The sequence below is a fragment of the Aphis gossypii genome, chromosome 2, assembly GCF_020184175.1.
Source record: "Aphis gossypii isolate Hap1 chromosome 2, ASM2018417v2, whole genome shotgun sequence".
NCBI lineage: Eukaryota > Metazoa > Arthropoda > Insecta > Hemiptera > Aphididae > Aphis > Aphis gossypii.
In genome coordinates, this window is record NC_065531.1 from 41,303,899 (window position 1) to 41,328,884 (window position 24,986).

The 24,986-nt window shown below is 26.1% G+C and overlaps 3 protein-coding genes and 1 long non-coding RNA gene across 5 annotated transcripts; 1 reads left to right on the forward strand and 3 right to left on the reverse strand.

Moving 5' to 3' along the window:
* Positions 1–247: 247 nt before the first annotated feature.
* On the reverse strand, positions 248–13,025 carry LOC114120649 (intraflagellar transport protein 140 homolog). Of its 2 annotated transcripts, XM_050199868.1 has the most exons (21): positions 12,522–13,025; positions 12,242–12,460; positions 11,890–12,157; positions 11,657–11,829; positions 11,278–11,476; positions 10,412–10,753; positions 10,079–10,346; positions 9,798–10,013; positions 9,563–9,731; positions 9,368–9,505; positions 9,163–9,311; positions 8,911–9,088; positions 8,547–8,833; positions 8,215–8,491; positions 7,668–7,828; positions 7,334–7,478; positions 7,088–7,273; positions 6,256–6,474; positions 3,462–3,616; positions 3,178–3,392; positions 248–839 (listed from the first exon to the last, which is right to left on the reverse strand). In XM_050199868.1, the coding sequence occupies exons 1-21, from the start codon at positions 12,663–12,665 to the stop codon at positions 757–759; spliced, it is 4,191 nt and encodes a 1,396-aa protein (XP_050055825.1). In that variant the 5' UTR covers positions 12,666–13,025; the 3' UTR covers positions 248–756. The 2 variants fall into 2 exon arrangements, with proteins under 2 accessions (XP_050055825.1, XP_050055826.1); XM_050199869.1 differs by lacking the exon at positions 9,368–9,505.
* A 149-nt stretch (positions 13,026–13,174) lies between these two features.
* On the reverse strand, positions 13,175–14,217 carry LOC114120679 (trafficking protein particle complex subunit 1). The gene is made up of 3 exons (XM_027982664.2): positions 13,904–14,217; positions 13,628–13,837; positions 13,175–13,388 (listed from the first exon to the last, which is right to left on the reverse strand). Exons 1-3 carry the CDS (start codon positions 14,000–14,002, stop codon positions 13,269–13,271), a joined length of 429 nt encoding a protein of 142 aa, XP_027838465.1. The 5' UTR covers positions 14,003–14,217; the 3' UTR covers positions 13,175–13,268.
* A 3,219-nt stretch (positions 14,218–17,436) lies between these two features.
* On the forward strand, positions 17,437–24,334 carry LOC114120421 (heterogeneous nuclear ribonucleoprotein F-like). The gene is made up of 8 exons (XM_027982323.2): positions 17,437–17,751; positions 18,004–18,248; positions 19,599–19,757; positions 21,622–21,765; positions 22,391–22,529; positions 22,793–23,192; positions 23,266–23,385; positions 23,459–24,334. The coding sequence occupies exons 2-8, from the start codon at positions 18,023–18,025 to the stop codon at positions 23,798–23,800; spliced, it is 1,530 nt and encodes a 509-aa protein (XP_027838124.1). The 5' UTR covers positions 17,437–17,751; positions 18,004–18,022; the 3' UTR covers positions 23,801–24,334.
* LOC126549730 (uncharacterized) lies at positions 18,778–20,458 on the reverse strand. Its single transcript, XR_007603844.1, has 3 exons — positions 20,339–20,458; positions 18,990–19,089; positions 18,778–18,870 (listed from the first exon to the last, which is right to left on the reverse strand). It is a non-coding gene; the product is annotated as an uncharacterized LOC126549730 (long non-coding RNA).
* Positions 24,335–24,986: the final 652 nt, after the last annotated feature.

The following is a 24,986-nucleotide window of genomic DNA, read 5'->3' on the forward strand; positions in this document are numbered from 1 at the left end:
TTAATTATATAAAATACAGTAGAATAAATATATTATTTTAAGTATTATTATTATGTTTTAAAATAACAAGTTTGGTTAAATCTTATATTAGTATATTAGTATATTATTTTCTTATTTGGACATTTGGCTATGCATTTTCAAGTTATGATTGTATACTTGTATTAATAAGTGAATTTTATAAGCAATGATAAGAATTCAATAAACATAAGGTTCATATTTGAATGCTCTAAAGAAATAATAAAAAAAAAAATGTACAAATGATCTTTAATCTTCAAAATGTGTGCATAATTCAATAGATTTATAATTGAAACCAAAAAAATTTACAAATTATCTTATATTTCTAAAAATAGATCATAAATTATACAATTGTTTACTATTCACATAAAACATTTGTTGTTTGGAAAACATTTTGAGGCAAATATTTAAATATCTGAACTCTAGTCAGTAGACTACAACTATGCAAAGTTTTCCTGTAAACGTATGTAAGACAGAGTACCAATTAACAATGAAGATTGTTCATTATCTTACATATATAATATTTACTTTAAACTATTTGCTATGCAGCTATACTAATTGATGATACATTCTAAATTACGAGATCACTTCAAGTTTTTATAAAAACATAAAATAATGTTATTGGTATAATTTAATGTTAGAACTTAAATCATAAATAACAATAATTAATAAGTAAGTAAAACAATGTTTTGACTATGCTAATTATTATTTTAACACTAATAACTCAAAACATCAGAGGATTTATACTTCAGGGATTTCTTCTTCTTCATCAATGCTATTTTCTGTAATAGATTCTTTTTGAAATCCTAATTTTTGAAGAATTTCTAAAAACAAAAATGACAGATCATTAAATGCATTTGTAATATAGTGGCATAGTATTCTTTCTTCAGTAATTATACTTATTAATTATATATTCTAATTTAAATATTCAGAATAATTCTGAAACACAATTTATAGATAATTAAAATTATACCATTTTTATTTATTAATATAATTTAATCAGCTCAATTTAGGTCGATGCCTCAAAATTTAACATGATTTTTGAGTGAAAAGATATAAGGCCTTCAGAAAAATAATGATAATATATTCTCGTAGTAAGCTTAAGAGCCTAGGATTTGTATGTTTTTTTATTGATGTTTGTCATTTGGTTTATATCTTTTAATATAAAAAAAAAAAACATTTATTGTATAATTTTAAGTACACTATGTACAATTTTTTTTCTACAATACTAATTTATTTTTTAATTATATTAAAAAATATTGACATTTAGTACATTAATGTAAATGTTATATAAATGTACTGAAACATAATAACTCTACTGCAATAACTGAATACCTTAAGATTAAAATAATTTTAAATTTAACAGTGATGTACTTTTTTGTTTATAATTTTATTAACATTTTACCTATCATTAAATACTGGTTATAATGATGGACTAATTTTATTTATTGAATGTCATTATAAATAAATAATAAATACTAATTAAAACTATAAGAAAGTACATATTTTGAAATTTTAATTAAAGGTCAACATTTTTTCAATTGAAGAGAATTTTATTAGGTTATTATAGTTCAATATTATTATTCATATAGGTAAATTATACAAATGAATACATTTTTCAATACAAGTTCTGAAAATATATCTAAACATATTAAATTAAAAATATGATTGACAACGTTGAATATTAGGTAGGTACTATATTAATAATACTCTAAGTCAAAGAAGTGGTATTGTGACTTACTTGTTGAATAACTTAAACTAATTAAATATTAGGAATGCCATTAGTAAAAAACGTTTCCACTTAAAATATCATAGGTAACTCAGTAATTATCGTATGTTATCTTATAAAGCTATTTGTTGTTAAGCTATTATAGATATTTACTAAATTTGATTGTATAGTTTAAAATAGGTAATAAATTGTATTATATATATACAAACTAAATAGTTTACCAAACTCAAGCCATATATTATTATTTATTATACTATAGTTCACTTATACATTTGAAAAAGTTAAATTTGATTTTTGAAATAAAATGATTAGCATTAATACATGAACATAAAAATTATTAAAAGCATAAAAAAAAAACTGTTGAATCGCATTAAACATATTTTAAAAGATATAATACTATGGCAATGACAAAATAAAAATCTAGATCATTGCTTCTCAATCGTTTTGATACTGCAACCTAATTTTTCCACAAAAAATCTATTGCGATTCCCACATTGTTTAATAGGACAGAAAAGCAGTTTTTAAAAAAAGCCATTAATATATTTATTATATACTTATTTCTATTGTGTTAATAAATACAATAAGAAAAACTGGTTGGTGGAAGTTTGAGAATATTTAGTCATTGTATGGCAACATATAAACTACAGATTATACCCATCGTTCAAAGAAATTAACAAGATAAATGGTTAACGATCCAGATAATTTTTAAGATATTATATAAAATTTAAAAAATATAAATTTCTCACAGTTTAAAGGTGGGGAAACATTGGTCCACATAAGTATTAGGTTTAATATATCATTAAATACACCATAATAATTAATAGGTAGTAGGTACAATTGAATTCAGTAAATGTATTAATGCATTTAATATATTATAAGTACACATTATAAAAGAGACTAGGTTAACTATGCAGTGGCGTACTGATAGGGGGTAGGGGTTAACCTCCTCCCAAAAGTAAAACATTTAGATATAATTATTTTATGGAATATTACATTAATACCATTTTATACATATACCTAAATGGTAATTCTCCCCCATAAACAAATTCTGAGTAAGCCACTGTAACTAGGACAAAATAATCCCACAAATTTTATAAATCAGAGTTTATTTGCAATAAAAAATCTTTAAAGTTTGTCATTTCCAGTGGCGCAACTAGCACTAAATCTTAGGGCGAGCTATTCTTGTTTATAGCCCCACCTCAAAACTAAACCAAAGGTGAAGTATTTTTTTTTTTAGTGGGGAACGAGTAGTTTTGGGGGCTTAGCCTCCTGCCCCCCCTAGTTGCGCCTATGATCATTTCTATCAAAAAAAATGATAAATGTATATAAATTATTCAATAATGGTAATCATTTCTACTAATTAATTCATTTAAATAGGTTATTTATGTATAATAGAATGATGAATGATAATAGACTAAATATTTAATACTAACCTTTATCAATATAGAAAAGCAAATTATCTTTTTGCTGTGTACGAGCTAAAAGTTCATTCACTAATTGAACTGCTGTTTTATTATCACCTTGAACTGTATAATATTCTATCATCATTGAATATACATCACCATATCTAAGTATATCCATATTGGGAGCTGACAAAATTTGTCGACATAATGTCATAGCTGAATCACCATCACCATTTTCAATTTGTCTAAGGAATATAATGATTAAAATAAATTAATAATGAATTATGAATTAGAAGATACTAGTATGGTTTTACCTTTTAACATCAAGAAATTTTTTTACTAAAGAAATTTTTTTTGCAATGTCTTCTATTAGTGTTTTATACTGATCACAATCTTTAGACAACACCTTTAAAGCTTCTGATAAAGCTCCTACTGCTTTATTGTAGTTACGGTACTCATCAACTTCTAGCTATTCATAACAATACAAGATTAAATAGTATAATATACTTTAGTTAAGAGAATGCATCAATAAACAATAATACTCTAGGTAGCTTTTATTTACTATGGGTAATCTTTATTGACTATAAGCATAACAAATTATTTTAAAAATTAACATTTATAGAAAATAATAATATAAAAATTAGGGAAAATTTCAAGTATCTATGGTTATTTGTTTTTGAATTACAACAAAATAATAAAAATCGTTTGTGGAGAAATAGTTAGGTAATTTACTAGGAAATATCCAATGTCATGAGAATTTAAATTTCAAACAGTTATAAAATATGAATGGAACATTTAATCTTTTAAATTTAAGATACAAAGAAAAAATTTTATGAACTTCTAATTATAAAAAAATGTATATGATATTGATGAATTTGGTACTTAATTGATTAATAAACAATTTATGAGGAATCTTGTATTAAACTCAAGAATTTGAACCAAGCAACATTTTTTTATCCACATATATAAACAAAAAATTTCAAATGTCTTTAAGTAACTTAAAATTCAACTGCGTAGAAAATGATAGGTAACGAATATTTTGTAAACATTTTAGTGTTTACTGTTATTGTTATTCATTTTTACTTTTTGATTTCCACTTTTAAAACAAAATCGATTTGTCCAAACACTAGGTAGTTTTGAGTAAAAATTCCTGTTTTCCTTTTATTTGAGGTTATTTTTAAAAATATTACTAAGCATTACCTATTTAGAAATAAATAAAACACATCATTATGAAATTTATGAATTCATCTCTTCGCCAGACTTTGCTTTTTACATTTAAAAACTATTATTATTATATGGATGAGATTAAGTTTTATAAATATACTTTTATGCTTGTTATTTTATTGTTTACTTGTTTAAATATTATGTTAATGGTTATAAATATTGTATAAGTAGCTTAGAGTTGACAATTTAATACAAGATTTTCCATAAGTTTGGCTTACAAAAATTTTAAAAATTTTATCAAAAGTTTAAAGTTTTACGAAATCAAAAATGCGTGCATAAATAACGATTTACTATCAAATAATTTTAGATTTTTGTAATAGTTAAAATTTACTAGTCGTAGAAACTTGAAACATACACCAGTTGTTTAAATCGGCATTTTTTGTATAAGATTTAATTTTGGGTATTTAGATCATTAAAACAATAAAACATAAACCACCTCTTTCATCGCCCAATTTAATATATATATCCTAGGCTGACAAATCATCTCCGTTCGTATACAATGATAACTATCATTGGATTCAAATTTAATATATCTACCCATTATAGTGATCTACTCTATGTCCAAGGTCCACTCGATACCTACTGTACCTATATCAAAGTGTTACCTACCCACTTGATCATAATTTCTTTTTTTATATTTTGACTTTCCAAACTATCAACTCTTATTTTCTATCCAAAACATTACTAAAAATTGAAAAATAAAGCATTTTTACTGCTCCGAAAGGTGGACAGATAAAATAAATATATAGTACATCATTATGAAATCAATAAATCTATCAATCTGCTCTGAATCTAAATTTAATAAAAAAACTGAATTCATAAATGCATATAAATATGTTAAGTAAAATCTGATTAATATACTTTACTATTTTTAATTTTAAACTTGCTACAAATTTATGGCCTTAGCGCATTAGATATATTTGAGGTATGTTTAAATAGTAAGTTCTGTTGGGCAATAAAAATAAGTTAAAAATACGTTTAAAAAAAACATATTATTGGAACGTTAAGTATAAATAATAAGGGTCCCGGTGCCAGATTTTCAAATTTTCCGCAATTTTATAAAATTTGAAAATTAAATTTTGTAGTTTAGTTACTACCTTAATTATAATACTTTTCTGCTTATTTACTATCCAATACCTATTTAAAGGGGGTTGATAGGGTGTATTATATCGAAAAAAATGCCTTAACGAGAATAATTCTCAGGCCTTGTGGAATTGTCGGATTTTGGTAACTATATTTTTATTTGAAAGAAGATTTTCTACAGGCCGCATTGAACTCCGATTTTTATTTTAATCAAAATAATAGAAAAATATAATTTATACAAAATTGCTTAAAATTGTATAATTTTTGAAGACAAATAATAAAGTTTGAGTTTAAAATATTGAAAAACGGAGATTGATGCGGCCTGTAGAATATTACCCTCTATTAGTTAAAATAAAATTATCAAATTAGGTTGATTCTACAGAACAGGATCCCTATTCCTGTCGTAGAGCGTATTTTTGCGTATAAAATAATCGAATTGGCACCGGGCACCTTAAGCTATTTTGTAACATAGTTGCCACTTACCACTATTATTTAAACACTTATTATAATGGGGCACTAGTTTTTGTATTCATTTATCATAGAAAGATACCTGTGATTGCTAACAACTTCTTTCATCTCATTATTGTTGTTGAAGTTTTATCCACCAAGAAATGATTTTATGTATAAAAAAAAATTTAAATCACTAGGTCTATTTTTTTTCATAAATGCCCTGTATTGGCTGTAAAAGGGAAGATCAAACAGTTCCCATGCAAAATTCACAAGAAGTTATAGTAGAAAAAGGAACTTATTTTCTGGATAAACCTTGTACTAATTAGTATTGTAATTTACAAGAATTCTTACTTGAGCACAGGAAATGTAGAAATTAGCCAAAAGATGAGGAGCCTTTCCTTTGGTATAAAATGATACAATAGTTTTTAAAAATTCTGGATGCTCTTGCCAATCAAGTGTTTGTAAATAGTTTGCAGCCATAATATAAATTTCATGCTGTCTAGATACATTAGCATAAAATATAATTTTTTCTGTGTCTCCAGATTTTAATAATGCTTTCATGGCTTTTATCTAAACATAATTAAAAATAAAAATTATTTGTATTTTACAAAACTTAAATTTTTCATAAAAATCTGAGTGAAAAAATAAAGTAATTGCTAATAGTTATGTTTTTATTTTGATTCAAAAAGAATTAGAAAGTATTAAAATTGTGAAAAAGATGAAAATATAACATTACTACTATTTATGGTACTTATTGGTTATTGTGACTACCTAACCAAATAACTGTAACCTTAAGGGCATTTGTTGGTAAATTGAATGTTTTTTAGTTAAAGTTAAAGATAGGACTGCACTTAACTTATATAGGCAATAAAAGATAAAATAAACCAATAACATTTTCAAAAGGAATTAGAGACCAATGTTGTCACTCGCTCTGACATTGAAAATGAAAATATCCCTCAATTTGTTATGCATTACCACCTAAGATAGGTCAAAAGGTTAAAAAATGATGCTTATAATTTTGCTAACAACGGTTGATAATTTTTTTTAAATTATGTCGTACAAAGAAAGGTAGTCACAATAACTGATAATTACCCTATTTATTTTAGACTACTATACATCAGTATTATAATAAAACAAAACATTTTCACAAAAGTGTAAGTAGATACATGAATACACAAAATACCTTCTGTCCAGCTTGGGTAAATTTTTTTGCTGCTATATGGTAGTTTGCTTGCATTAAAGCACAATCAGCCAATTTCTCTAATATAACTGTACGCTTCACATGATCAGATGGAGGAGTTAGACGATCTCCAAGTGCTTCAGTAATGATTACTTTATGCTCTTGACATTGTTCCACAGCTTCTTCGAACTAAAATTAACTTAATATTAAGAAATTATTAAGTAAATAATCTAAATAAATTAGAAATACTTTGTTAGCCATTGCTAATAAATTAACTGCATTGTCATAATGCCCTTGACTCATAAAAAAATTTGAACATTTTAATAACAAACTTGAATCATCTTCTATGTTCAGTTCTTGAGACATTGTAACGATTGCATCATAATTTTTATATCTAAAATTAAAATTAATTATATATTAACACATTTATAGTATATAATTAATGAAACTTACAAATGTTGTCAAAAAAATTATAAAAAAAAAGTAACAACAGACTAGGCTATGAAAGTCTTAAAACATATAGCTAATTACATTAGAAATAAACTTCCAAAAATTATGCCAGATAAATATTAAAGTTATTTACCTAAATGCCAAATCAATAGCTTTATGTAAATAACCTGCTTGATGATATAGTATAACTGATTTATCAGGTGAAATTTCTTCAAAATACTCGGCTACACCCAGTTTTTCTCTGTCGTCTGCTAATAAGGCAATATTCCAAAGATGATTATCAAAAAATTGCTCCTAAAACCAAAAATAAAATATTTTATTTTAATAATTTTTTGATATTTCAATATTAAATTGAAAAGTAATAGAGCAATATTTTAATTAGGATTCTTATAATTATATATTATTATATATATCAGGGGTGGCCAAACTTTTATTGGTCACGATCTACTAAAAATATACTATACTTCACCTTTGAGAATCGACTTCCCCAGTAATTTTTTTTTATCATTGAAAAAATATAATTATTAAGTAACATATAGGATACGTGGCCCTAAAAATAAATTCTAACATGATCGACTTTGAAATTGTTCGCGATCGACAGTTTGGCCGCCCCTAATATATATAATATAAAATAATATATTATTATTATATTATAATTATTATAATGTATAGCAACTTACTTTACACAAACGAATTGCATTTACATAAGCTGTAGCATCAACATACATTTTTATAGCATCTTCATAGAGTCCTTGCATTTCATATGATCTAGCAAGATGACAACAAGCAGCTTTATTGCTGGTATTCATACAAATCTGAGCCGCTTGCTCTACATGACCAAGATAACAGAGTATGCGGACTGTAGATAAATCATCATTTGCTTGTTGATAATATTTAATTGCACCATCCATATCACCATTACCTTCTAAATACTGAGCCCACCATTTCAATAAAAGTCTAAAAATGAATTAATTAAATAGATATAGTTTTCAAATTTTTTAAATGAACTTACACATTTTTATTTTTGATTATGTAATTTTCTAAAGTGACTGGATCATCTAATAACATCTTTGGTATAGTAAGACTATGTGTTTCTGACTTGCAGTACATAGCAGCTGCCCCAGCTACATCACCTTTATTTTCCAAATTACGTCCTACATTATAATATGTATTTCTAAGATGTATACGATCTTTTGTCTCAGCCACATCTAAAGAGGCTGTTATTTGATTTCTTGCTCTATAGAATCTATTTAGAAGATCATAACGATTACAACATTTGTATAATTCTTCAGCTTCATCCTGGAAAAATACATTTTAAATAAAAAAAAAAAAAAGAATAATACTCCAAAATACCAATAAGAAAAATTGACACTTACATACATTCCTAGATGCACAGCAAGACAAGCTACTCTTGCAGCCAGTTCTGGTTCTGTATTTATTGAACGCAAAATGGCTAATCCTCTACAATCATTCATATGACCTAGACATATTTCAGCTACATCTAAACGTTTTGTTTTTACACACATTTTAGCCAAACTTGTCCAGACAGCAGGACTGTACAGAAGATAAAATATAAATATTTGTACCTTGTAAAATATTATGAAGTACATGATATATATAATATTTGCCTTTTAATGTTGGTGATAAAATTAAAAGCTAGGTCTAAATCTCCAAGACATAAATTATAACCAAAGTTTATAATAGCTGCTCGAATATCAGAATTACAATCTTCGATTCCTTCAAATTCCTTCATTAGATTACGCTTGACTCGAGTTTTCTATAAAATTAACAAAATTTTAATTCATAGAAAATACATAAAAATATTTAATTTACTGTATTTGTATTGTGTTTGCATAATGTTATGTAATACGGAGCATCAAGTCCTAATATTGCACAAAATTGATCAGGACAATGTATAATATCTTGAATTTTTAAACCTTTTTGTTCAATAAAGAACATACTAAGTATAACCTTAACAAATAAAAATAATATTTTAAAATGAGTTACTGAAAAAATAATAAAACATACCGAGGAACCAATCATTTTTTTTTTCTTTTGTTTATTTGATAATGTGTATAAACTTGGTCTTAATAGTTGATTTTCTGTTTTTTCAATACTTTTAGCTTCACAAAATAATAAATTTGGCTCATTTGTATCCCAATAATGAGAAACAATAAACCTTGTATCATTATATTGTCTACAAAAATAGGTTAAATTATTTTAATATATAATTCATTTTACGTATAATCAGTATATTACATACATTTCATCAACATCTAAACCTTTTTCAAAATGTTTCACATATATTGTATCTAAATCTCGATCCCAAACATATAATCGTGGCATTGGTACTAAATTTAAGTTTGCTGCAGTAAATGATACTTTTGTACCATTACTATTTAAACGTAACTGAATAGCTTCACCATAATCATCTATGTTTAAGGTTATATCTTTAGGTTTACACATTAGTTTTGCTTCTCTTTAGTAAAAAACAAAAAAAGCAAAATATAATACACTTTTATTTTAATTTACAAATTAAATTACCTTCTATTTAAATCCCAAATATGAACAACTCCAGATAATGTGATAGCAGCTAAATAGCAAGTATTTAAAGTAAGGCAGACAATTGGTGCTTCAACATCCAATGTCTGTTTAATAGTACCCTGAAATGTTCTTATTTGTAATTTTCCACAATTTTCAGCAACAATAACAATTCTATCAAAAATACACGCGTCTTGCACATCACAATTGAACGTTCCAACTACTGCAGGTATTTCTTTAGATTGAATTTTATAAACTGATATTAATTTACCTTTAATATTTTAAAATAAAATTGATAAATAAGAAAAAAAGTTCATAAGTTTCTATATTTATTACCATTCCATAAACATATATGTTCTTTGTTCAAAGCAAGACCTATAACTTGTAGATTAGAGTTAAAACTAAATGATTCATTTATACTAGGGTAAAACACATTAAGATCATTTGCTGAAGTCTGTACAATAGCTACGTCTTCTTTATAACTTGCCAACAATGAATGTTCATGTAAAATATAAATACCATTCATTGCATGCACTGCTAAATTTAATGGACTCCAAATACAGTATTTTATGGTATCCGAAATTTTACAAGAACCATGAATATTCCATTGGTCTACAGTTTCTTCTTCAAAACGCCAAATAATAATATTACCAACATTTGTTGCCCCACACAATAATCCTAAATAAAAAAAATTACAATAATAATAAAAAAAAGGGAGGTTAAGTGGTTAACACTCTAATTTAAAGTAAGTCGGAGTGGAACTCACACTTACAGTAGGTCATTATAATGGATGTGATATAAATTTGAATACAATAATAGATATTAATATATGAAAAACAATTCTGAACGGTGATGATTTGACAGCCTAGAATGTGTATATTTTCCACTAGGGGGTGAAAAAGGTGATTTATGTTTTAATGAAACCTGACTACCCTAAAATTAAATCATGTATACAAAATTCCAGTTTAAACAACTGATATATTTTTCAAGTTACTACAACTAGAAATTTTTCTCAAAAAAATATTTTATCGACATTTAAAAAAAAAAAAAAAAAACAAATTACAAAAATATTTTGAATATTAAATTACGTAAAGAAAATTTCAATTTAAATAACTGGTGAAAAATTCAAGTAGCTACTACTTATACTTAGGTATTAAATTAAGTAGATATATAATTCTAGTTACATATATAATAATAATTACCTTTTTCAACTGAGTAAGAAATATTCACAAATGTTTGTTTGGGAAATGAGGATGTATAAGAGATTGGTGCAGTTAATACATAACTATTGCCAGATTCAATATCCCAGAAACGAATAGACACATCATTTGTTGTACATGCTAATAAAGATGGACCTGCCCAAATGATACACAAATCTTCTTTCAATCCATTTAATTTAACCTATTATAGATCATGAATATTTTACAAACAATTACTTTTAATTGAATTATGTAGTTAATTCATAATATAACATAAAATTAGGGAAATCAAAGAATTTAATACATCATTAAATAAGTTAGTAACAGTGATCATGTAGTTATATATAATTTCAATTAATTGTAATAAATCATATAAACTAACCTTTGAAACTTCACTTAGAGAACCATTTTTATTACATTTATAATAAGCTACAGTTAAGTCCTTGCATACTAAAATACAAACGTCTTTTGAATCATGACATAAAATTCTTAGAATTACTGATTTAGGTAAAAGAACAATGCTGAATTCTCCATCTTCATCAAAATAATATAATTCTACAAAAAAAAAAAAACTGTTGACTTAATAACTTATAAATTGATATTTAAAATATTTACCTGACACTGTAGCACAGTAAAATGTTATATTATCTGAAGTTACAGTTTGTGGGCCATGAGATGTAGTTGTACGAGGTCGCCAAGAACTGAATATATCTAAAGCACTTTGGTCACCAGCTACTGCCATTTTGGCTAAATTAGAAATATCTGTTGCAGCTTTTCCAGCTCTAAATGAAATATTATTAGTTAAATTGGCCCCAATATTTGATTTAAATGACATTTTAAGCAATCCTCGACTATCAGATTTCCATCCAATAATGATACCAGTCTAATATAACAAACAGAATTACCATTGAAATTATTAGTATTAGTTTTAAAGAAAATATTTGGTTTGAATTCAATTCTTTTTAACCTGGTCGCCAGTTACTAAACATCCACCAAGTGAAGACCATTTGGAAAAAACAATAGTTTCTTCATGTACAGAGTCTAAAGCAGTTATTAAGCCACCATTCCATATATATATTTGTCCAGAATTTGTACCAATAGCTAAGGTACGCTGAGTGGGATGCCAACAAAAGGAAGTTATGTGACCTTTACAAATATTTGGTCCAGAGTTGTCCAAATCTTCACCCTGAGAATAATAATAAGAAAAATACTACACAATGATACTGCTTTAGACTATAGTTACTCACTAATTCATCACAAATAAGAATTTGTGCTTCGTCATTTTCAGTATTAGATAATATCGCCAATAAGCCAAGTTGTCGGTGATAACTAATGCCAATAGTTGTATAATTCTGATTAGTTTTTACTTTATATTCAAGATACGAACTCATTTCAACCAATTTTAGAAAAAATCAAATGTCTTTAAAGATAAGTATCTGTATAATAGCTATAGCAACCAAATTACATAAACAAAATGATTTACATTATACAAATATGGCCATTAGATATAATGTACAAATATAATAACAATTAAACATGATTGGATAACATTTAACATCAAGTATGAAAAATTAATTTTACTAATGTTTCAATACAATTTTTTACAGTACTAAAAAAATTAATAATCAATAATGAAAAACTAAAGTAACTTCTAGCACTGCCAATACTACTGATTGCTGAACAATTTAAAATCACAAATTTCTAATTTAGAAATTAGGAAACAGGAGTTAAGAACATATCAGAGTTCCTGGATAATAAAATCATAAAAATAAATAGTTAAAATTTGGATCATACAAAAATTATAATTCAAATTTGTTTACATACATTACAATAAATAATGGAGGGGATAATAGGTAATACAGTGACACCAACAAGTCATAATAAAAAAACACAAGGCTGATAAATGATAATTAAATAGATTAAATAATTTATTACTTCCAGTTTCAAATAAATATATAGCTTACATTATTTTATATCATAAAATTATATTTTTATTATTGTAAGCTTTTCATATGCTGTTTTATAAATTGATCGAGTTTAAATTTAAATAATTCACTCTCAATAGGTTGTCCCATTTCACATTCCGTATTTTTTACAACATACTCCACATAAATCTGTAAAAAAAATTAATCAAATTTCAAATTTCTATCAATAACATGTAATTATTTATACTTGATAAAAATTTAAACAATAGTTATGTCCTTATTACTTAATTTTTGGCAAATAATACATATCATATATTAAGTTTTGCTTAAAATTATTATGTAAATTATTCTACATAATATACAACTCTTACCAAAATTTTATAAAATTGGTTGTAATTTTATTAACAATTATTAATTGTAAGTCTTACTTCTTTATATAATTGGTGTAATAAATCTCTGACATTTTTCACTGTGACATCGGTATTTAAAATAAATTTAACACCAGTTAAAGACTCATAATAATGTAATGCATATTTACTAGTCTTGTAACACAAAAATCCACGTTTAGGGTCAAGTGGTGATATTTTAGAAACAAATGACTTGATAGAAAATAACATACCATACATCAATTTGGCTTCCTATAACATAGATAAAAAATATATATTAAAATTTAATCAGATAAAATTGAAAAATGCTAAGTATACTTCTTCACTGCTCATTCCCGATTGTTTAAGACGATTCCAGTTTGTATGATATAATAATGTACCCATTCGATCAAAAATATAGATGTTGTAGATAGTCATGGTTATAAGATATTTTATTTATTTTTCACATTTTAAAACGTACATTAAATAATGCAAATAACGAATCATAAAATTGTTTGTTTTTCTATAGAAATTTAAAAACTTGAAACATTAAAATTTAAATAGCATATTATATTTTATTTATTTTGTATTTTATAATTTTTGCGAAGTAGAGCTACTTGAGTCCTGAGGTGGAAGTATTTACAATTTAGTAATGATATCCTAGTTATTTTTTTATCAATTACTATCTGATACTGATAAAAATGTATTACTACCCACCCACCATAGCAAAGAACAAACACCATAGTACTACAGAAAAACAAGTCAAAAACCGTATAGGTACTATAATAATATTATATAATATAATATAATATCTATATTCTATAATAGTATAATAGATCACGGTCTCGGGTCGGACAACTCGGTACAATCCACAGACATAAAAAACAATTTACCTAACTGTAAGTTGGATCGCTTATTGATGAACGAAATTATCAAAATCTGTAACACTATCTATTTTCATAGTTTTCAATAGAATCATAATTTAATAATTGTAACTAAATACAGAAAAAAAGTATGCTAATTTCAATCAAAACGCATTACATTTAAATGTATCATGATATTATATAAGTATATTAATTAATATTATAATATTTGAAAAATAATTATTGAATTAAATTTTATAAATTTTTCTACATTTATTCTACTATCTATATTATTAAGTACAGCAAAATATGGAAACCTTTTTCTTTTTAGAGTTCTTTTTCAATTTCTCTTAATTTATTTGTCGTATAAACTATCTAATTCTCATATTAATATAGTACTCGATACCACGATTTCTTAAAAAAACCACTGCAAAAAAAGTCAAATTAAAATAATTAAATATATAAAAATTTAAATTTAAGTATTAAATTAGGTATTATTTTTAATATTTAGCACAGTTGATCATATTGTGTACATACCTATATATAATATATATAAAATTATTAATACACATGTTATGTTATTATTTATTACCTATACAACAGAAAACAGATTAAATGATTTCCATTGTACGTTAAAATGTAAAATGAGTTTTAGATAGAAGAGATAGATGTGTCAGACTGAGCACTGAGAGTATAGTTTATTAAACAGTTTTATCTTAAAAAAAGAAAGGGAATTTCCTTCAGAATAAAATGTCATAAATTGAACAAAAATAATATGGTATTTTCAATTTTGTGAATATTATGATTTTGGAGTATCTTGAAATTAATTGATTTAGGTCTTGCGCGAGTTGCACCTAGATATGTGTATTGTAGAATGCAAACATAGTATAAGGAATTATTAGTATTCCTTATGCTATGAAAATGAATGCAAATACTTTATACAGAGTGATTCTTTTTTAAATGTACATTGCAATATGAACTTGATAATTTCCTTAATATAAGTAATTAAGGAAATCGAAAAACTTTTATTTTTCCAATAGGTGATGAAAAACACTACAAAAAATAATGATAGGTAGTAAAATAAGTAAAATCAATACATTCATTGCTCTGTTTAGAATCTAATATATATTTATTACCTACTAGAGAATAAATGACTGTGGAGCACTGTTTCTTAAATTTTTATCCGTAGAACCCTTTTTTATGTTCACTTTAATCGTGGAACCCCTGCGTTTTTATTTTAGATTTTTAGCTACTTATATTAAGTTTTCTACAATAAGTCATTATAGCTCTATAATTAGACTTTGTACTTTGTTTCATAAGTTGTAATGCGTAAAAAAAATTTTCCAGCTAGTCGCTACTAATCTTTAGTTAGATTTTTTTAAGTAATTTTCTTGAACATTTTGAAAAAGCACTTTAATTTTGCCTGTAGTGATCTTCGTGAAACCCTAAGGTTCCGCAGAACACAGTTTAAGAAACGCTGCTATAGAGAATACCTAGTCATTATTAAATATTTATTAATATAATTTACTATATCTATACACTTATTATAAAATTTTATTAATTATTATATTTATAATACATTTATATTTTCTGACTACCAACGGAAGGATATTATCTTTATGAGCATTACATGGGAATTTCAAGTCTTTATTTTGTAAGTTATATCTTCAATAATTTCAGCATATTATATATCACCACTATTAATATTTTTGGTTAAATTTAATCTTTATAATAATAAATTACACAAATAAAAATCCGAAAATATTTCCTACCTACGTCCATGAGCGCAACAAGTTTCATGACAAAGATTAAAAAAATCGAAATTTTTTTTTCCATATTTCGTTGTTTTTTTTTTAAACATAAAGGTAGGTAGTAGGTACTATTGTCTATTATGATGTATGAAAAATATATTATACCTATTTTTATAGTTTTGAAATTAATAAGTATACTTATAGGAATTAACGGTTTTTCCAAATATGGCCTTAGGTTTTAGATCAATAATTGGGGAAATAAAATAAAACTACGTAAACTAAGATAAGAAAATAATATCGATTACGACCATGGATAAATATTAAAATTTATATTTAGCCATGGTTACGACTAGAGAGGCAGAGAGCCTACATAATATTATAGTTAATAGTTACGATCATATTATAATCGAACAATGCATATAAATCTACGCTCTACTGATTATGCAATATGCTGTACTTCATAATAATCATAATATAATATTGTACTATTTTTGTTATAGTTTATGTATAATCTATTAATCTAAGGGCTGAACTATTGCGAAAAAAGTGATACCCGCGTTGCTCCACTCGATCATTGTCCTCGCCTGGACATTAAAATCGAAAATATTCTCCAATTTTTTGTGTAAAATCGCCTGGGAATCACCGATAACATTTTTTCTACGCGCTCGCTGTTGACTGTTGTATAATATGTTATGTGATGTCTGTGATGAGCATTATTGAACGCGCAATACCTACGTAATACTTGTCATATAACCGCAAACTTTAGAAATTAGAGGGTTATAAGTTATAACTTCTAAAATAATAGTTTCTGGCATGGTCTTAGAAGATATCTATTTCTGGTAAAAAATTACACTATCAGAATTACTGATTATTTAAGTCGCTTAAAAAAAAACAATTTGAAAATCGTAAGGGGGTTGGTAAACTGCATTTTAACCATTAGGTACATTTTAAGTTAAATAAGAAAATTATTTTATGCTTCGCTTTTATGAATTTAGTTAAATTACTAGGAAACTGAATTTGTATTACATTATAAAATGTTGAAATCAAACAACAGAAAAATGTATAAAATTAATAAATAATAAATTTGTTTTTAAAAAGAATCGGACATAGATAATAGAATTTATTTTATTATCTATGGAATCGGAAGTAAAAATTTGAATTTGCGGTTTATCATGGATATGAAAGTAATAATACATGGATGAAAAAATGATATAAATTGGGTATAAACAAACGCTTGGGACAGCCATTTTGTCTAAAATTTGTACAAGTTTGATCCCTCTTTATTTATTTCATTTTATTATTTGCCAAATGCCATTGATCATTGTACGGACGTGTGGTTAATTCTACATTTCTTATTATGAAATTATACTTCGGTTTTTCTAGATAGAAAAGTCTAATTTTGTCAGTAGACCTGTTCGGTGTACTTTCATGAGCCGTTTTTAATTTTGATGTGATACGTACCTCTCATAAATATGATTAATATATCTTTTTAAAGTTAATAGTTTAAATCCAAATCCTAATTTATTTCTAAATACTATATATTATAATAGCTGCAGTTATATTAACATAAAAGGTAATGAAACTAAAACAATTTAAAGTAAAAGTTTTGTACTTAGTTAATATCTTGATAATTCATAAATATTTTATACGAAAAAAAATTGATACTTATCGAAATCTATCAAGGTCTTTATCCGATATGGATTGGTTAATTTTGCTGTTATATTACATGTTAGATTTTTAATTGTTATGAATTCTATACTCAAATTCCTTGAAAATCTTGAATCATGTTCACCTACATATTTTAATTTCTGTTTATTTTTTCTAGTGATCATTATACAGATACAATGAATCAACAGCAACAACAACCACCACAGCAGCAACAACCACAACAGCAACAGCAGCAGCAACAACAACCATCATCACAACCACAAATAAATGACGACCAAAAAAGATCTAATGAACAAACTGATGAAGATGATGGTCAGTCTAATGAAGGATTTGTTGTGAAGATGCGTGGCCTACCATGGTCAGCTACAGCTGATGATATAATCAAATTTTTAAGCATATTAGGTATGTTAAAAACAAAATATAATAGTTATATTACACATATAATATTACATTAATTAGCAGACAAAAGCTGATTAAATTTTATACTACATTTTATATAATATCCATCCTGGCTATCAGTGATAATTTCTGACCATTTACAATTTTGTGGTAGAAGTGCAGTAATATATAAAAACCTTGCTTAAATTAGTGTACTCTTTTGTGAATAGAATACACATCATTCATACTTTTTCATAATATACTTTTACTTTAACCTAACCTTTCTTCATTCAACTTTTTTTTGTTTGTTCCCCACATATTTTACTAAATTATAAATAAGAAACAATAAGTACGCATCTATGATACATATTCTGAATATTTTATTCATTCCATAATTACATAATTTAATGTAATATTTTTTTGTGATAAACAATACTTAGTTTAGTATTGTTCTTTGTTTTATTTTGGTTAGATATGTATTTTAATTTAGTGATGGTGCAAATCTAGTTTCAAAACATAAACCAAAAAAAATAAAAAAACTGTATTCCTGCTTAAAATTACCTTGTTTTTCATCGTGAAGATATGGGTATCAGTGGAATTCATTTATCCATGGTAAATCCGCAAATAAAATTATCAATAATGATGGCTACATATACACATTATATAAAAAAAAAAGAAAAAGAAATAATATTAGTGTCGTTGCCAAACACAAACAATAATTGATTAAATGTTATTATATATAAAATGTTAAATGTAAGAAAGTACTTAGTTCTTGATTTTTTTTAACTGATCGCATGCTCATGATTGACTTGAGTTGAAGATAAACTTATAATGTACTCCTAAGCTTTGTATAAGTATGCATATGCTGTAAAATAGAAATTTAAAGAATACAAAAGATTTTATAATAACATTAGTACATTACAAATTTTTATTGCCACTATGGTACTGTATTATCAAATTCAGAAATCATGGTTGAGAAAAATTGAGACTTTAGATATTCAACTTTCTTTAGTTATGGCCTCTTGGCACTCATTGATGAAGGACCTACTATTCTGCAGGATAATGGGCTAGTCTGCCTCTAAATATACCTTTTTATTCTTAAACATAACCATAAAATTAAATGTACCAAGACACCAAGTAAATACTTTTTTAGCTGATACTTGGATAAATTCTTAGAATATTAGTTTTTAGTGATACAATTCATTTAATTTATATTTTTATACCTTAATTATTTAACATTTAAGTTAATTCTTGTTTATTTTTTAAACTTAAATTATAAATTTAGAGGTTTGTAGTTAAATTTATGCAATAGTTTCATATTTAAAATAAATTACATGTAACCTAATCTAATCAATTTTATGTATAATAATATAGGTGAAGCAAAAGTTAAAGATGGAACTGCTGGAGTACATTTGACTATGGCTAGAGAAGGAAGACCTAGTGGTGAAGCATATGTTGAAATGGAATCCGAAGAAGATCTTAAGGCTGCTCTTAAAAAAGATCGAGAGCATATGGGCAATCGTTACATTGAAGGTTAGACTTAATTATATTTAATAATAATTTAGTAATTAGTTTTACCGATTGATATTGTATTTATAAAATATGGCTTATACTTTATTTATCAAATTAAATAGTAGAACCCTCAATTGAAGATAAAGAAGAAAGGTTTCTTTATGAAAAATACACATTTTAGTTCATAAATTAATAGCTCATTAGTAAGCTTTGTGAATTAATAAAAAAACTAATTTTGTTTCTCATATAACATTATCTTCAAGCAGAAACTTATTTTCGTTTCATTCACTCGGATCCCACCACTAGATTAAATTAGTTTTTGTTATTAGTATTTGTTTATTTTATTTCTTACATTCAACAACTACTAAAAGTTATTTTTCATTGTCTATCTTAGCAAAATATAACTTGGGTGGTTGTTGGAATAATTAAGAGTATACAACTTAGCATACCTACCACACCTATTGCTACTGCAGCTTAAAGTTACTCTCTTATGAGGCAGTATATTTTGAAAAACTGGTTATTTTCATTATCTTATTGATTTTTTTCAGTTTTTCTCAATTAATAGACAATGATTGGGATTTTTCTTTTCTCATAATACTTACTTGATTGAATTAGACATTTTAAACACTAACAATTATAGATAAATAATTTTTTTATAACTATGTTACACACAAAAAAAAAAGTTAGTCAATATTTACTGTCCATGGACTAAGTTATACAGGACTGGAATCGATATGACTGGAGGGTTGTAGTGAGTTGGTTCTCAAATGTTTATAATAGTACAGTTGTTGTAACTAGCGCATTCTGGTTGAATTTATTGGTAACATATTGAAATAAATTTATTTTTAGTAACTTTTTATATTTTATTCACTTTGCATCATCCATTGTCCATAACATTGGTTACGTTAATTTTCATCATTTATTTTTAAAATGCTTCGTCAACGTTGGTAATTTTGTGTTCAAGTTTTAAAAGTAAACCTGTTCAATTTTTTAAAGTTTGAGACTGATAATTGTTCTTGGAATCAAATTGTTAGAAAAGTAAATGGTAGTTCAAATCGTAAGGTAGTTTATATCTTTGCTGAATATTTTTCTAATGAAGATTTGATAACGATTTATAGTAGACCTAATGACATGGAAAAAGTAAAATCAAGCATTTTACATAATATTTTAATAATATTATGTTTAAATAAATATTATACTTCTATAATAATTAACTTCCAATAGGTTAAAAGACATTTGGTTGGGTTAAGGAAGAGAGCTATTCCATCAATATTTAATACACCAATTGACATAACTGAAAATGTTATAATGCTATAACTTCTGATTTATTAGACACAACAGGACAGAGTACATTAATTACTGAGTACTGAGCTATTTAAAAAACAGTTGTTTGGTGAACATGTGTATTAACAAATATGTTCTATTTTTAAACTCTCAATACAAGTCGAATTCAAAAAAATTTGAAAATTTGTTGCAAAATTAGTTAATACTTATTGTTTATTTATAGAAAATGTTGATTATTATTTAATTTTTAAGATAAATAGTGCTAGGTAAATTTTTACTTTTAGAACAGTGGTTCTCAACTTTTTTTGGTTTACGGTATACTATTTTACATCACAATTTTTCACGCACTTGACAACCACAACAATTTCGGCAACTTCACCAAAAATACTGTTTTCATTATTTAATAATATTTCTCGCGGCACACCAGTTGACAACCACTGTTCTAGAAACATACTTTGAAGATCACCGTTAAGGTTTTCGATTATAGTCCTATGTATCATACCCCTTGTAACTGTAATATTGATAAATGAAATTTAATTTTGACTGTGAGTTTTAAAAATGTATTTTAAAACTAAACAATGTGTAAATTTTTATTTTATAGTATTTCGATCAAAACGTTCAGAAATGGAATGGGTTATTAAAAAAACTGGTTCCACACTTGACAGTGTACTAGATGATAATTGTGTTCGCTTAAGAGGTCTTCCTTTTGGGTCTACTAAGGATGATATTGTACAATTTTTCCAAGGTATACTTTTCTATTTAATTTTGTAACATATTGATTGAATTTTATTTTTTTCTCTTGCTAATTTATGGGTTACTTATAAATTTGCTTTGTCTTGGTGATTCAATAAGATTTATATTTAAAATTAGTTTTGTGATATTTGTTTAACAGTTTTTTTTTATTTCTAACTGCAATTTCACTAGGTAAAGCTTTTAATTTATTTAAAATATAATACATTTGAGTGGTGTTACACCAAATAATTTTTTATTTTGTATAGATTTAACCAATTGACTATGCTCTTCTAAGTATAAAATAGTGTTAACCAATAACCTATTTGACCATAGTTAACCATTAATAGGTTACCATTTTAAAGTAGTTGTATTGGTTGGAGTTAAAAGTAGTAACTAGCAACATTTTCCCAAAGTGTAAGTTTATAGACAATTAAAAATGAGTAGGTATTAATTGTTCTAATTTGTAAATATCACAAGTTTAAATAATAACAATCTAATGATCTTAATGAATTGCCTTGTCTTCAAATTTTTAAAATGTTCAAATTTAATAATATTTACCTTTTGTTAATTGAACTTTTTGTGTTTTTGGTTGTGCTAATGATTGGGTTATCTATGATTGGTTGTATTGTGGGCAACAGGGTTGGAGATGACATCAGACGGTATAACCATAGCAACCGACTTCACGGGGCGGAGTACGGGGGAAGCTTTTGTACAATTTGTAGACAGAGAGAATGCAGAGAAAGCTCTGCAGAAACACAAGGAGAAAATAGGACACAGGTGGGGTGTCTTCCTTTATTAATTATCCCGGTGAAAAATTGGCGGGTAATATAATCACATGTAGTTAAACAAAGGGAGGCCGGGAGGGTAATCCTTCGCTCCTCCTTATTTGTGGTTTGTTTTTTATTTTTTATTTTTTTATTATTATTAAATTAAATCTTAATTATTTCTACTATAAGTTACTCATAGGTATCTTAATAATTGTATTTAATATTTTAAATCATAATACCTTATAAATTACTCATGTTTTTATGATTCTTTAGATATATTGAGATATTCCGCAGTAGTTTAGCGGAAATTCGAAATCAAGCACTGCAAAGAAGACCTAGACAAACTCCATATGACCGAATGGATCGTTTTGCTAGTAGCGGTGGCAGTGGCGGTAGCGGACGATACTTTGATATGCCCATGAGGACTGGACGTAATATGAAGTCATTTGGAAATAATGGTTATGATAATGGTGGTGATCCATGGAGTAGTGGTAGAAGTATGGGTGGACCAAGAGGAGGTGGTGGTGGCCAAGGTATGATGGGCAGTAGTAGTGGAGGTGGCGGAGGAGGCGGATGGAATAGCAATAACTGGAATGCTCCACCTAGTAGACCATTATATGTTGTACATATGAGAGGATTGCCTTTTAAAGCAAATGAGGATGATATTGCTACAGTAAGTATATTTATATTTTTTTTTTACTATATATACATTTTTTTGCATATTATATTTTGTTAAATATTTTTAGTTTTTTGAACCATTGGAACCTGTTGATATACGCATTCTTTTCAATAATAATAATCGACCATCTGGAGAAGCAAATGTTGAATTTGGTAACAAAGAAGATGCAATGAGAGCTATGTCAAAAGTAAAATTATCTTTGTTATTAATTATTAATAATTTGTAATTAATAATGAAAATTATGCAATTTGAATTTATAGGATAAGACATACATGCAACACAGATACATTGAACTATTTATGGATGGACCTGTAGGAGGTGGTCCAGGTTCTGGTGGTAATAACTTTAGTATGGATGACATGGGACCACCAAATTCAGGCAACGGTGGAAACTTTGGCGGATTTGGAAACAATTCATTTGGCGGAAATAGTAGTGGTGGTGGCGGAGGAAATTCTTTTGGAAACAACTCATTTTCTCGGCGTAATGATAACTCTGGTCCTCCTAATTCATTTTTTTCAAATAATATGGGTGGAGGTGGATATCCAAGACCTTCTGGACCAAGAAATATGTCAGGACCTGGCCCCAAATTCAATCCTTTTTAAAACTGATGATAAATATTATTAAAATTAATTGTTTGACTTTAAAGTATTATCATATGTTTGCGGCAGATTGATATTTTTTTTTATTTCTTTAACTAATAATATAAATATGATTATGTTCTTTATATCTAAGTACTAACTCATGTTAGTTTTACCATTGAAGTGTTATTTAATTTTGACTACCTAATTTATGGTGTATTCACATAGAATGATTTTGTAATATAATTAATTTTGAAAAATATGAGGACACATTTAATTTGTCACAACATTTTAGGGCATATGTTGTAACATAAGTTTCCTATTCTAGTATAAGGTAATTTTATGTTGTTTAATCTAAAAACTAAATTACTTGAAATGAAAATTGCTAGGAAACTTTATTTTAATGTTAATAAAGACAAATTTTTTTTTAAATACATTGCAACTCGTGTTTTTCATAACAACTATTTTTTAATGTATACGTTAAGGAAACAATTTTATATTAATTAATATTAGTATTTGTAATAAAGCTTCTTAAAAATAAATGATAACATTTTTTAAGTGTCTAGTTTATAATTCACAAAACTCTACTAATTGAAGATAAACGTATTAAAAAATGCAATGTTTATATAAGATACACCCTTATCTAGAATCTTGATTAAAACAAATTCTTTATAAGAAGCGTATGAGGATTGCATTTGTAAAATTGTAAAATTGTGATTAAATGATTTTATTGATAAAACTAGAATACCCCTACAGGACAGGTGTAGATTGGCTCACTGGGACCTCTTAATCCTGCTCCTTTCCATTACAGTATTGTACATTTTTTAAATAATTAATGCCCAAGTGCTGTCTCATTTAATATTTTTTTTTGTCTATCCGTCCCTGAACTTGCACACCACTGCTTGATGTTAAATTATGTTCTGCAACCCTACAATGGTACAATTTGATCATGTTTTTTTGGGAGGGGGGATGAATTGTTTTAACATTTTACCTATTCGTTGATCTGTAATAAAAAAATTTTTGACTGCTCGATAGTTTTATTAATGTATCACACTATCACATTAAGGACCGTTCTTACAATGTTTCTCTTAGTGCCTGATAACACTAACCGGAAGAATTTATCATGAATTATATGATAGACTTCTACCGGTTAGTCTTAACCGGACATAGTAAGAATGGCTCTAAAATATAGAACTGTATAGGTATATTT